Here is a 14,686-nt window from a genome sequence, read left to right on the forward strand (position 1 = left end):
TTACCATATCTCGTTCTACTGGATAATGTTGTCAGCTTACTTGTGTAGTAGTCTAGTAGACTTGCATAGTTGTATGTTTTTAACCATTTCTTTTTTGAGATATCCATCCACGGCTCCACATTTTCTATTTGCTGTTTCCTACAATCTTAACCGATTTGCTGAATACTTTAAGGACCCGTTTATAACATAATTTGCTGCTGCATTGTCATTTTAATTGGGTTAAGTATCAATGTGGTCACTGAAGCCAGGGCCATGTATCAATAGTTCGATTCTAGTTTTGGTGGTCTCATATGTACCACTCTAGTAACGGATAATGTCACGCCGTTACCCTGAGAGCTTTGACCTGACGGAATTCCAGTTGACCCTAACGGCTGCTGCTGACCTGGCGAGTGAACCAACAACTGTTGTACACGTTGCTTCCACATCAGTTCTCTTTAATATCTACCAAACGGCTATATAATAAATGTTGTATATATACATACACACCTTCATCTGCTTCTCTTTCAAACAAACCCAAATCAAATTATCAACAAAAATCTCAGCCCCATGTCTGAAATCTCCAAGTGTTCTTCGGATGGTGAATGTGGTAGTAGGTTATGCTACTGTAACAACGTGGTTCGAAATCGCACCTCATGGACATCAAAAAATCTCGGAAGGAGATTCGAGACGTGTGCTAAATATAAGGTGAGTGAGTGTTTTTCGGCAAAGATTTTTGTTGATACAAAAGTAAATGATTTTGTGTTGTGTTACAGGATGAAGGTGGATGTCACTATTTTATGTGGCTAGATGGTGGATTAACCGGTCCAGCGAAGGATGCGTTCTGTGAACTAAAACAGAAGAAAGAAATTGCTGAAGAAAAAGTAAAGATCTTGGAAGACAAGTTGGAGATTGCAGCTGATAAGTTGAAGATTGCAGATGAGAAGGTGAAAATTTTGGAAGAAAAATTGAAAATGTTGGAAGACAATGTTGAGAAGAAGAGATTGAAGATTTTTAAAAACGTGTTTGTGGTCATAGTAGTAGCAATGTTATTGTTTGTCTGGGATAAGAAAATGGCAAAAGGAGGAGAGAACTTGTATCTACTCTAGTACATTTACAGTTGGTGTAATGAATGCAGTAGCAATTGTAGCATTTGTAATGAATTGCTCTGATTTGGTTGTTGAAATGGTAATGAATTTGCAGTTGACATGATTTAATTTGATAGATGCTAGATTGAGCAAGAAGTGAAGGCACAAATAGACAAATAATAAACCTGAACAAGAAGTGAAAGCTTGTAATAAACACTGAACAAGATATATCATTACCATAATTAGCCAAAAGTATTCTAGGTGCCATAAATAATGTTCAATGTAGCACCTAACCAGCAAAATACAACCAATTCCCAGCAAAAGACTACCCAAATTATCTTGTTACAAACAAAAGAGAGTAATGATATTGTTCTTGGTCAACGAAATAGATATACTAATAGTAATGCCAGTGATCAAGAGGCAAGGTCAATATCAATTGGATCCTCTTCAGTGTTGCTAAACTTGAATGAGTTCTGTGACATGAGCCTTGTGGACCTCCTACTTGGTGCTGAACTGGAACTTTGTTGAGTGGAAACTTGTGCATCCTTCCCAGCTTTTTTAGCTTTCCCTTCACCTTGCTTGGATGATGACTGACTGCCTCCCTTAGATGATGATTGAGTGCCTCCCTTCACCTCCTGATTTGCTTGCTTGGATGACTGAGTAGTAGGAACTGGTGGTGTTGAAACAGGTGGTGTCCCTCCTGTAGCTCTGAAAGGAAGCTGTCCAGGAGTAGGCATGAATACAGCTTTGAAACCTATGTCTCCCCTTAGCTTTTGCTGAAAAGCAGCATAGTCCCTACCTGACTCCTGCCAGTCCTCTGTTTGTCCTTGAATTAGAGGCATCTTCTTCCTTGGAAAATTCTTGAAAAAAGCCAACTCATCAACATACTTACCCCTGTCATTTGATATTAACGGCTCATTGTTGACATCATCTTTCTCCAAATCTGGAACCTCATCATCTTGGTCTATAGTTGGCTCCACAGTATTTGCTTGTCCTTGATTTGGCAGCTCTTGACTTGGAACCTCCTTTCCCTTCCTTCGAATAGGTATTTTAAGCCTCCTCAATTCCTTTGCTGTTTTTGGTTTTTGCACTTTTTGAACTGAATTTTGAGGTTCATTCTCTTGCTGCTCCCTGGTTTGAGCTTCCCCTTCTTCAACCCTCCTAATTTCAGACTCTTCATCATTGTGTGGATTTTCAGCTGCATTTTTTGTTGGGCACTTGCTCCTGTTATGGCCAATTTCCCGACAAATGGCACAATGCATCACTCTTCTATTAGTAAACCTCTGAATTATTGGCCCCTCCACTGGTTGTGACTGAGCTTGACTTCTGTTTCCCCCTTCCCATTGCTCTCTCCTCCTTAATTTCTTTGGCCTTCCTCGCAGTTTTTTGGGTATATCAGGTGGCAGCAACTCATCTGTTGAGTAAATTTCCCAAAATTCTTCCCCCTTAATGGCCTCCAAAGAATTATTGTAAGTGGCAAGATATAGAGGCCTCTTGTAATACTCTGAAAGATAGTCCACAGGGTTGTGCCTTCTATCATGAATTGCTGCAATTGCATGGGCACAAGGAATGCCTGTTAAATCAAAAACCCTGCAATCGCAGGATCTAGCATCTAGATCAACAGTGCATGTCCTTGTGCCACTCTTAACCTGCAGGCAAGACAATTTAACCACAAGACCAACATAAATTGAAAAACTAGCAACTAGATTACAAGGAACTAAATTGCAGGGAAAAGAGCACTTACTGAGAACCTCTTCATTCCATCCCATGAAGCAGTCCATTGTCTGGACTCAGTCACCAATTTGTCCAGTCTTTTTTTAATTCTAGGACATACCATGTTGTCACTGTTTTTCATCCCATCCCTATTTGCCCTCATCCTTGTTAATAGCTTAAAATGGATTTCTTGCATCATTGTCAGGATTGGCTGATACCTAAATCATTGCAATATAAAACCAACTAAATTACAATACAAAAGCAACTAAAATATAATGTAAAACAAACTAAATTACAATATAAAAGCAACTAAAAATACAATGTAAAAGCAAATAAATTACAAACCTCTCATTAATGATCCATGCATTAAATGACTCTGACATGTTGTTGTCAAGATTATCTGCTAGACAGTGAGTCCCAAAGAATGCCTTAGTCCAGACTTTGGCAGGTATTTGCTTCATATGATCATGTGCTGCTTTTGAAAGCCTCTCCAATTGCTTCATAGCTTTAGCATGTGCTACTGGATGTGTAGCACCTGCAGCATTCCAAAATGCCCTCCTCAAAAGCAAAGATGAAAACCTGGGAGTAAAAGACAAAATGTAGTCATGCAAGTGCTTATGATAGAGAAGTGAAAGACAAAATTGAAATTGCAAGAAAAAGTACCTTTTCCTGAAATTGCTATATAGATGTCTTGCACAAAATCTATGCTCAACTTGTGGAAGCAGCCTCTTCACAGCATTCTCCAGACCTTTCTGCTGATCACTAATTATTGTCAGCCCTGCACCATTCTCCAGCTCCAAGTCATCTTTCAAAAGCTCTATAAACCATGTCCAACTCTCTGTATTTTCACTTTCAACTATGGAATAGGCAATTGGGAACATTTGATTGTTCCCATCTCTACCAACTGCTGAAAGCAGTTGCCCTCCACACACAGTTTTCAAAAAACAACCATCTAGACCAATGATTGGCCTACAACCTGCTTTCCAACCTGCTTTCAATGCATAATAACATATATACACCCTCTTAAACTTGTTCTGGTCATTCTCATTGAGCCTTGTAGTGCTGATTTTAAAGGTGTTCAGAGGGTTGCTCTTAAGTACTTCATGACCAAAGTCTCTTAACCTAGAGTAATGATCTTTTAGAGAGTCATGAACACCTTCTAAAGCAAGTTTCCTCAACCTAATGATTTTAATTCTTGACACTTCTATTTCCAACTCCTTTTTAATTGCCTCAGCCATTTCCTTCACCTTCCACTGTGGATTCTTCCTAATTCTTTCTCCATAAAGTTCATTCAGATGTTTAACTGTTGCAAGCTTGTTATTATATGGCTTAGTGCACTTGTGTTCATCCACCAAAGTCTTGATTGTGCAATTTTCACTGTCCTTATCTTTGCTGCACCAAATATAAAAACTACAATCTGTTGCACACACAACTTGGCACCTATTCTTGTCATTAGTCACAAACTGAACTTCTCTCCTCTCTTCTAGACCATACTGCCTCACCAAATCTCTAAATTCATCCATATTCACAAACTTCTGACCAACCTCCCACTTGATAGTTCCCTCTCTTGTACAATTCTTGTTTTTTCTTCTGCTCCTCTTTCTAGGATTAGCAGGCCCAACATAACCTATTTTAGCATTTTCATCTTCACTTGTGCTACTATCAGACCTCAAATAGTCTGAATCAAACTCAGACTCCTCACTAAAAATCTCACTGCCATCAGGAATGCAAGGAGGCCCTTTCATTGAAGATTTCATAATTGTCTTAAAATTTCTAGTCATTTCTCTTATATTATCAACTTCTTCATCAGTTTCAGGATGCTCATGATCTAAACTCACACTCTCAGAATCCTCAGTACAAGTATCACTTCCCACATCATAATCAGCATCATCAGATTCCTCACTGTATTCCTCATAGTCTAATATGTTGTCATTATCATCACTCTTTTGCACAATGTCTGCCTCATTAGTTGGTGTTTTAGGCACGTCACACATAGCATCTACAGTGAAATGATCAACATATAGTTCTATCCTACCAAAGGGTTCATTCAACTTAACCACGTGCCTAACAGTTTTGTCATCATACACAACACTAAATCCATCACTGAAATCTTTACCATTAGTTTTATAACAGACAATACTACTAGCATCATAACCATACTTCTCAGCAAACTCCTCAAAATCACGAAATGACAGTAAATCAGTATCAAAATCATGAATCACTTCGATTCTACCACCAACATATCGCACATTAGGGCGAGATGTCAAATCGCCGTGGTGGTGCAGATATAGTGTAACATTAGTAGACATACTGTAAAAGCAAGGCAAGAAAACACAAACAAACACACAATCAAACACACAATACACAAGTCTAGGGTTTACACATTCAAACATTTAAATCGCAGAAAGGACACATAAGAGACAAGGAAAGAGAGTTTACACACCTGAGACAACGCCGGATTTCAAAGTCACACACTGACACAGCTTCGATCTCTTAATCAAGTTCTAGGGTTTTTTTCCCCAAATCGCCTCTAACCCCAGCTCTTCAGTTCCTAAATTTCTTTACCGTTGTGTTTAGATATTGAATTACGTTTTAGTTTTATTACATTACAAATCTAATTAGTTTTATTACATTAATGGATTAGTTTACACGTATGATGCCAGGTGTAGCCACGTATGTTTTTGTGGGCCTGTATATTACATCCGTTAAACCACGTATTGGGTCAACTGGAATTCCGTCAGGTCAAAGCTCTCAGGGTAACGGCGTGACATTATCCGTTACTAGAGTGGTACATATGAGACCACCAAAACTAGAATCGAACTATTGATACATGACCCTGGCTTCAGTGACCACATTGATACTTAACCCCATTTTAATTTTGAAATAATCAAAAGAAAGTGTAGAAAGTGAGGCAGAAATTAGGAAAGTAAAAAACCATGTTATCCGATAGCCCCTCTCTCTCTCCAAAAAACCCTAATTCTCTCTAGCCTATCTCTGGTCGTAGCCGCCTGGGGCTTCCATCGGTTTTCACCGGTGGAAAGCCCCGAATCAGTTAACTACTTTATTTTATTATTAGTTTTTGAATAATACTTCTTCTCGGAAAACTTAGATCCAGAACCATCGGAGATTTCGTTGTCTCTCTTCCAAGCGGGTGAGTTGCAGTTTGATTTTTCTTGTTTTTGTGGTTCTGCTCCAGATCTATTCTCGGGGGATTCTTAGATCTAAAACCATCGGAGATTTCGCTGTCTATCTCCTCTATTTCAAGTGGGTGGATTTTCGGTCGGAATTCTCTTGTTTGTGTGGTTCCATCTAAGATTGTTTTCTCTCCTTGGTGAGAACTTTGTTTTTCGCTTCTTAATTGTAAGCGGGGTTTGATTTGGTATGAAAGTTTGTATGGAATCGTAGTTCTGGTCGATAACTCAAACGATAGCTCTATCAGGGCATGATGAAGAGGGTACCAGTAATTCAACGAGAATGCATGAAGCGGGTACTTGTATTTGTACATACAATTTCTTCAAAATATCGTTTAACTGTCTCTTTGTGAGAACAGGCGATTGCAATTTACTGTTTGTTCGACTCGATCATTGGTGCAGATGCCGTATGACCTTTTATTATTAGATTAACACCTTTGTTTCAAAAAAAAAAAAAGAATTAGGAACTCGTCATCCTACCGACCCACGGAACAATCCTATAAACAATCACTAAAAATATTATAAGGTGAACTTCTAGGTTCAAATCATCTGCTAATACACGATTAATTAATATTTGGATAAAAATGTTTTTCGATATCATCCCGTTTCCAAGAGACACAGAATATAACATAAAATGATACTTCAACCATATCATATCATATTTCTAAATTACCGGCGCAATTTGAAATTGTTATATCAACGGTATAACAATCTCACATATGTTTCATTTCTTCTATTTATTATTTCTATGTGATCTAATTATATTGAATATTGTAAACATATAAATTATTCAAGTAGCTACTTTAGTTCTGTTCTCTGTCCCAAAACAATATGCTCGTTGGGCCCAAACGTTTGATGTCCGGATCAGTTATTCATTGGGCCCAGACAGCCCAAATATGAAACGGCCCAAATACACAAAACTAAGTTTTTGGGTCTTGTGACGGCCCACTTAGCTCAAATTTTTGGCGGAAGCTCAAGACCACCGCTTTCCTTTTCCGGAGGTGAGAAGACCTCTGCTTTCTTAATATTGGGTCATAGCTGAATAAATTAGAGGAAAAACACTAGTATATTTCAAAAACAGTATATTCTGTAAAAAATATACGAGAATGCAATAAATTTACGAAGAGTTCAAGTTATCAGAGTTTTATGTCGACTTATGAAAATAATCAATTATTTAAATTAAACTTAAACTAAGAGGAATGTTTGAACCACAATACCAAAGTGGGATGAGTTGGAATATAAGCAAACAAATTTACTCAACCTGGCCACTTCATGCACGTTTGCGAAAGATACATGTAACCATGAGAAAGCGACCACTCTACATACTCCATTAACATTTACTATCAAAAACAGGCTCTGCTTATTAAATCTGCGAGAATGCTTGTTCGTAATAACAATAAAAACTCACCTAATAGTACTGGAAATGGTTAAATGATACGACCAGTTGCAGGCTGTGGTTCTTATCATCTCCAGAAACATTCCTGTTTCAGGCCACCTTGTCAATGTCACGGTTTAAATGCCTCTTTTTTGCAAGCGAACATCACTATTGCTCCAACTGTCGCCGATCGTCGTTTAAATACTGTACTAGCTACATAACACAAAAAATCCATCATCGCTACTTCCATGTATTCGGATATCGGTTTTAGCATGAAAATTATCTGATTTACGTCTCCGTCTCGTTGGATAATTAATATTACTTTTTGGCATGTCTTCTAGGACCTCTTTAAGATATAGTTCCACGATATTTTTAAATTTGTTTTTTCTTCTGAATAAGAATTTGATGTTTAAACTTTTAATTTTTGAAAAAATATTATAAAATTGTATTTTATAAAAATAGGAGTCTCAAAATATGTGCAAATAGTGAACGTTAACAATCCATGGAACGAAATCTGTTATTCTTTTGAATGAACTTATTTTGACGGTGTCTTGCAAAATTTATACGTTTATGTATTTTTCTAGAAATAATGACTCATAAAATGTATGGCAATCTCGTAACGAGAATGAATGCACCGCATCCGCAAGGCTTTTTATTTCGATTTCACAAATTAAAGGGGCCATTTAGGTTAGTTTAAAATAAGTGCTTTTTGCTTAAATAAATAAGTGGAGTAGAAGTTAGAAACAAGATAAGACTTATAAGTGATTAAAATGTTTGAGATATAAGTAGAAACCTTGAAACAAAAGCTAGCATTTATAACTTTTTATAGATGCTTCTTGACTTTTTATATAAACAGTACGAATAAATATTTTTAACTTATAAACCGAGAAGCCTGGCTTAAAAGTTGATCCCAAACACCCACTAAGAGATTCACGAAACATTCCAAAGACTTGTGTTGTTATTTTTAATCCATACTATACACTAATTACTAATTAGTGAGCTAAAACTAAAATATAGTTGAGCCTCATTTACATGCATATGCATGAAGGAGCACGGATACATGGGATTATGAGAAAAGAATAGCATGTCACATAGCGGTGTGGTGGTGGGGGCTTCGTGCATTTTGTTAATAATTGGATTATGATAAATAATCCAAGGACACTCTAAATGGTCTCCTTTGTACTTCTTCGAACCTCAGTTGTGGTAGTTTTGAATTTTCTATTAAATCAATTATTAAGGTATTCGATTATTTATCACAATTTGCCGCGTGTTTACATATTAATATTCTGGACACCAATTTTGTTCATGATATCTTACTGTCACAGGGCAGAGCTCCCCAGTTTGGACTATAAAATTTAATCAGATTAATCTAGGCCAAAAACCGAAAGGTGCTTATTTCTTATTTTCTTTTTGTTTTTGTCATAAGACATTGTTTGTTATTTTCAAAATTCAAACTGATACTCATTTATAAAATATATAAATCTAATTATATTTTTAAAAAATGTCCATAAACCTGATGGTTAGTTTCTCAAAATCTGATTAGAGATTGATTTATTGATTTTCCTTTTTATATTTAAAAGAGTAGATCATGATGGCAGGAATCGAAAATCATAATTAATCAATTATCACGTCGATTCAAGATTTAACAGAAATATAATGCGGGTGTTTGTGTGGAGCTTTTGAGCCCCATTTTTGGAATTATAAGTTAGAATTATTTAATTGTATTGTTTGTGCAAAAAATCGAGAAGCACTTATAAAAAATTAAAAATCATGATTTCTACATTCTTCCCAAACACTTTAATCACTTATAAGTCTTAATTAAATTCTAACTTTTACTTCAATTTTTTTATTTTAAGAAAGAAACACTTATTTTAAACTCACCCAAAACCGCTCATTAATATACATTTTTGGTAAATGAGGAATTTTTAAAACAAGGACGAGAATACGAATGCATAGAAGAGTGTAGGGACCAAAACAGAAAGTTTTCATTTATACATCACCCTACACAAACTGTATCTAACTGTACACCTATTACCTACACACTCTCTCTCTCTCCCTCCACAATCAAAAGGCAATGAATGAGCGAGAATCACCAAACCCAAATCAACTCTAATTATTTGTCGGTGAAGACCACTGTTTCTCTTTCAATCTCCGGCCACTTTCTCACCCGAATATCAATTTTCGGCGACTTCACACTGTGACTCTCCTTTCATTGTAGCTCTACTATCGAGGTGCTTGCTACCCTTTCTGCTCTTGCAGTAACTTTAATCAGCGTCGCCGTTTTGAGCCTATGCCATCTGATTTGCTTTAACTCTACTGTAACTGTAAGAGTGTAAGTGACTGCAGCTTTTCTATTCATTCTTTCGTTTTTGTTTTCTTGTTTTGTCTTAATCACACTGTTTAGCTTGATTTGATTTGTTATTCCACTTGTTTAAAGTTAAAGATTGAAGCTTTAAACATCAATCTGTGACTGTCACATTTTGTTTGATTTGTCTCTTAATTGTGAACTCTAAGTTGTTTTGGTTGGTGCGATAGTTTAGTGTCGGCTTGTCTAAGTACCTATTTTCGAGTCTCGTGCTCTAAGTACGAAGTTTATAACATATATGTGAATGTGGATTTTACTAGAATTAAGCTATTTTAGCACAAATCTGCTTAATGTGGCAGGAGGTGGATCGATTTTTCGGGCAATAATTTTACATTTTCTAGTTGTTTTTAATTGGGTTTATACAACTGTGTGATGTGAGGTTTCATGTGAATATTCTGAAAATCAGAGGTATAAAGTAGTCTTGTATTGGCTATGTTTTTATTTCACACAAATCTATGTACGTTCAACTATGTGATGTGAGGTTTTATGTGAATATTCTGAAATTTCAGAAGTAAAAAGAAGCCTTGTATTGGTTATGTTCTTCTTTCTCACAAATTTAGGTGATTTTGCAGTGTTGTATTGGTTCTTTAACAATAGTAATACAATACTATACACTTCCACAAGAAAACACACAAACACACACTGACACTGTTAAATATGCATCCAATTAAGTTGTGAATGATGGTACTAAACATTTTGTTTTGCAATGGCATAAAGCTTCAGCCTGTTTTTGGAAAAGGACATAATACTTTACTTATTCTATTTGTCCACATGATTCTGGCTAAATTTATGTTAATTTGTTATGTGCAGAAGCATTTACATATAACATATATGAGATGGGGATTTATTCTCCGTGTTAATTATTAACATGATTGGGTTTTTATAAATCTAGAGGAGCTCCGATTCTATGTTCCGATCGTAAACATCTTTACAACTACTAATGCTACAACTATTCTGATATGATTTTAGCATCTTCATTACTATATTATTGTTAACCTCCCCTATCCTTCTATTTTCTGGTGGCTTATATGTCTTGCATCATTCTTATCTTGAGAATTACGTCTTGATATGTTCATCCAGGTGCCGTAATGACTGGGATCCAGAATGGCAGAACTCGAAATCTCGAAAAACCTTTTCCCGGATGCTTGGGAAAAATGGTTAACCTTTTTGATCTAAGTGCAGGGATGCCAGGAAACCGTCTCCTTACTGAGAAACCTTATCGTGATGGTATATTTATTGAATTATTTTTATGTAATGGCTTAGTTTTCATCCCCATTACTCAGCATTTGACTCTATCCTCATGATGTGAAATACTGTAAAAAAAATGGCATTTACTAACAATGTAGCAACTATGAACAGGTTCCCCATTGTCAAGGAGTTGTTCAGATGTGTCAGGAATGAGTCCGATCCAGGATCTTGTAGAAGATAAACTGGTAATCTACCGACCATATTTTTTGCAATACTTCTTCATGTGATCATCAATGCATCAAACAAGCAATTGATTCACAATTTTTTAATATACAATCAGATTCTTCTAGAAAGAATTACATATATCTATCTCTAACTTGGCACAAATGTATAGTTTAAGCTATTTCTGTGATGGCATCTTGATTATACCTTTTTTGGTTTGGTGATGTACAGATTATATCAGAATTACGAAGAACATCGTCAAGTAATAAATCAAACAGCAAACCTATAAAGATGCTCGTGGCCGAACAAATGGCAAAGGAAGCAGCTTCTACAGACAATGCACCAAATGTGGTTGCCAGGTTAATGGGACTAGATGCCCTTCCATGTCAGCAGCCTCCTGCTTTACGAAGAAGCCACACAAGAAGTTCTTCCCAGTTTGATGTGCCCTTGAATTATTGGCAGCAAGGACACCAGCCACTGGAGGCAGAAGAGCGACCTGAGATTCGTCAACATCTGGAGCCGAATGAATTCAAAGATGTTTATGAGATATGGCAGTCACACAACATTCGTGTTAAAGATAATTCATCTCAAAGAGACAGATATGGTGGAGGTGAAAGTGATAAAAAGATGGATCTGGTTCGTGAGAAATTCACAGATTTGAAGCGTCTTGGGACGGATGAAAAACTTCGCCAGTCCAAAAAGTATCAAGATGCATTAGAAGTTTTAAGTTCAAACAAGGATTTATTCGTCAAATTCCTCCAGGAACCAAATTATATGTTCTCCCAGCAATTATATGATTTGCAGTCCATCCGTCCGTATTCTGATACAAAGCGCATTACTGTTCTTAGGCCTGCTAAGATAGTAGATAGTGAAATAGTTGCTGGCTCTCAGAAGCAGTTTCCAATGAGGAAAACATCTAAAACTGAGCAGGTCAATAGGGACAAAAGAAGTGGATTTTCCACTCCAGAAAATTGTAAATTTGAGGATACTCGTGTTCAAACGACTCGAATAGTGGTACTAAAACCTAGCCATGAAAAGTCGCATGACATTAAGAATGTCTTATTGCCTTGTTCCTCATTACCAAGTGCATTAAGTATTGAAGACCATCATGGAGAGTGTGAAGAGGATAATGCTCGAGAATTTTCAAAGGAGATCACACGGCAAATGCATGAAGATTTGGCCAGACATAGGAGAGATGAGACCTTGCCCTCTGTGTTTTCCACTGGCTATATTGGTGATGAAAGCTCATTCCACAAATCGGAGGACGAATTTGCTGTGGAAAACATCAGTGAAATTGAGCTTATGTCCCCGACTTTTAGGCATTCATGGGACTACATAAACCGGACTGATAGTCCTTATTCTCTTTCCTCCTTGAGCCGTGCATCTTATTCACCCGAGTCATCAGTTTGCCGAGAAGCCAAGAAGCGATTGTCTGAAAGGTGGTCCATGATGGCATCTAATGGAAGTTGTCAAGAGAAAAGACATATGTGGAGGAGCTCTAGTACTTTAGGTGAAATGCTTGCTATTTCAGATATGAACAAGCCTCCAAGACCCGAGGAAGATTCTAGTCATAGACAAGAGGGCAGGGGATCTACTTCATCCCTAATTACTATTTCAAATGGCAAGGACAATAGTGACGTCTCTCCTAGGAACTTTTCAAGGTCAAAATCTGTCCCTGTATCTTGTACTAATTATGCTACTAGGCCTGATTTAGAGGTTTCTGATCCTAAGATGGGAAGAACAGAAATTATTAAGGAGGTGACAAAGGCAAAAAGTGTTAAATCATCATTAAAGGGGAAAGTTTCAAGCCTATTTTTTTCGAGGAATAAAAGATCTTCTAAAGAGGAATCAAGTGAGTCCAATTGTGCAACTGATTCTGGATTGCCTAAATTTACCAGAATTGACTCTTATGCATCTGAGCAAGGCAGTGACATAGCACCATCAAACAAAGCATCTTCTTCAGATGGGTTTAGCATGGAACCAAAATCGACGCCAATTCCTGCCAAGGTATCTCAGTTATGCAATGTACAGGGGACCCTTTGCTCTTATATTTATATATTGCTTATGCTACATAAACATCTGAAACTCCTCTTCAAAAAAAAAAAAAACAACATCTGAAGCTTACCCTGCTCTTTGCCTGATTTTGTGCCCAATTGCCCACCTACCACCTCCTACTCCAGTTCATTTATTTATTTGTAGCAAAAAGATTAGAACTACCCAAGAGTAGAGGAATTTGTTCAAATAATGTATAGTTAGCACACTCTTACAGGATAACCACTTAAAGATATCTCTTTTCCCTCTTTTCATTTTCCACGAAAATTACCAGTGTTTCTTGATTATGTTCTTGTTGATATGCTCAAAAATTATATTGTGGTGGTTTACATTATTACTCTCTGATGTCTTAAAACTCAACAATATCGTTTTAACAGTCACTTTGCTTTATGCAGGCTGGGTTTTCAGTATCAAAGTCTTTTAAAAATGATAGTTGTAATGAGAACCAGGAGCAACCAAGTCCAATATCAGTCTTGGAACCTTCGTTTGACGAAGATGACCATAGCATACCTGAGTTCTATAACAATTTAAAGCCAGATAGTAATGGTAATGAGTTACTAACTGTTCTTACATTACAAATGAAGACTCTCATACTATATTTGCAGCTTCATTTTTGTTTACTTTGCTTATTTCCATCAAACAGGAGCAGAGCTTTCTTCACATCTTACTAAATTAAACCTGATTGATAAATCACCACCAATAGGATCAATTGCTCGAACTCTTTCATGGGATGACTCTTGTAGAGAAACAGCTACTCCATCTTCATTGAAATCCGCCCCGTTGCCCATAGGAGCAGAGGAAGAAAAAGAAGAATGTTTTTTTTTGGTTCAGACACTAATGTCAGCAGCTGGCTTAAACAATGAGGTACAGTCTGACAAAAAATTTCCTAGACTGTATTCCCTTGAAGGCCCTTTAGACCCCTCAGTAAGAGAAAATTACATAGACCTCAATGACTGGGAAACGCAGCATGAGGTCAGGCGAAGGCCCAGTAGATCAACACAAAAGCTTGTGTTTGATTGTGTCAATAGTGTATTGATGGATCTAGCTAGCTACGAGTCAGCTACATGCCAAGGAGGAAAGTCGCGTAGTGGTTCCCCTTATAAGCTTCAAGATCATGCATCATCGACAATTGTGGACAATGTATGGGACAAGATCAAGGACTGGTTCTCTGATGAGGTGAGATGTGTTTTTGGTGATTACGGATATAACAGTCTGGTTGTGGAGAGGGTGGTGAGTAAGGAGGTAGTAGGGAAGGGTTGGGTTGAACATTTGACAACAGAAATAGACGATATCCAGAAGGACATCGAAAAGAACTTGCTGGAAGAGCTTGTGCAAGAGTTTGTTGAAGAATTCACAGGTGGATTATGATAAGCTAATGAGGCTTTTTCTTATCTTATTATTTCCACTCAGTTTACAACTCTAAAGTTATGTATTACTAGTTGATAGCCCGTGCCAAGCACGGGTTTAAATAAAATTTTAAAATTTATTATTTATTGGAAGAAAAATATTTTTTTAA

General features: G+C 36.9%; 1 protein-coding gene across 2 annotated transcripts; it reads left to right on the forward strand.

Moving 5' to 3' along the window:
• The first annotated feature begins 9,361 nt into the window (after positions 1–9,361).
• LOC108223656 (uncharacterized) lies at positions 9,362–14,686 on the forward strand. 2 transcript variants are annotated; one of them, XM_017398010.2, is made up of 6 exons: positions 9,362–9,675; positions 10,789–10,935; positions 11,068–11,141; positions 11,350–13,125; positions 13,566–13,716; positions 13,814–14,686. In XM_017398010.2, the coding sequence occupies exons 2-6, from the start codon at positions 10,797–10,799 to the stop codon at positions 14,536–14,538; spliced, it is 2,865 nt and encodes a 954-aa protein (XP_017253499.1). In that variant the 5' UTR covers positions 9,362–9,675; positions 10,789–10,796; the 3' UTR covers positions 14,539–14,686. The 2 variants fall into 2 exon arrangements, with proteins under 2 accessions (XP_017253499.1, XP_063949827.1); XM_064093757.1 differs by having other exon boundaries at positions 9,527–9,667.

The sequence above is a fragment of the Daucus carota genome, chromosome 5, assembly GCF_001625215.2.
Source record: "Daucus carota subsp. sativus chromosome 5, DH1 v3.0, whole genome shotgun sequence".
Classification (NCBI taxonomy): domain Eukaryota; kingdom Viridiplantae; phylum Streptophyta; class Magnoliopsida; order Apiales; family Apiaceae; genus Daucus; species Daucus carota.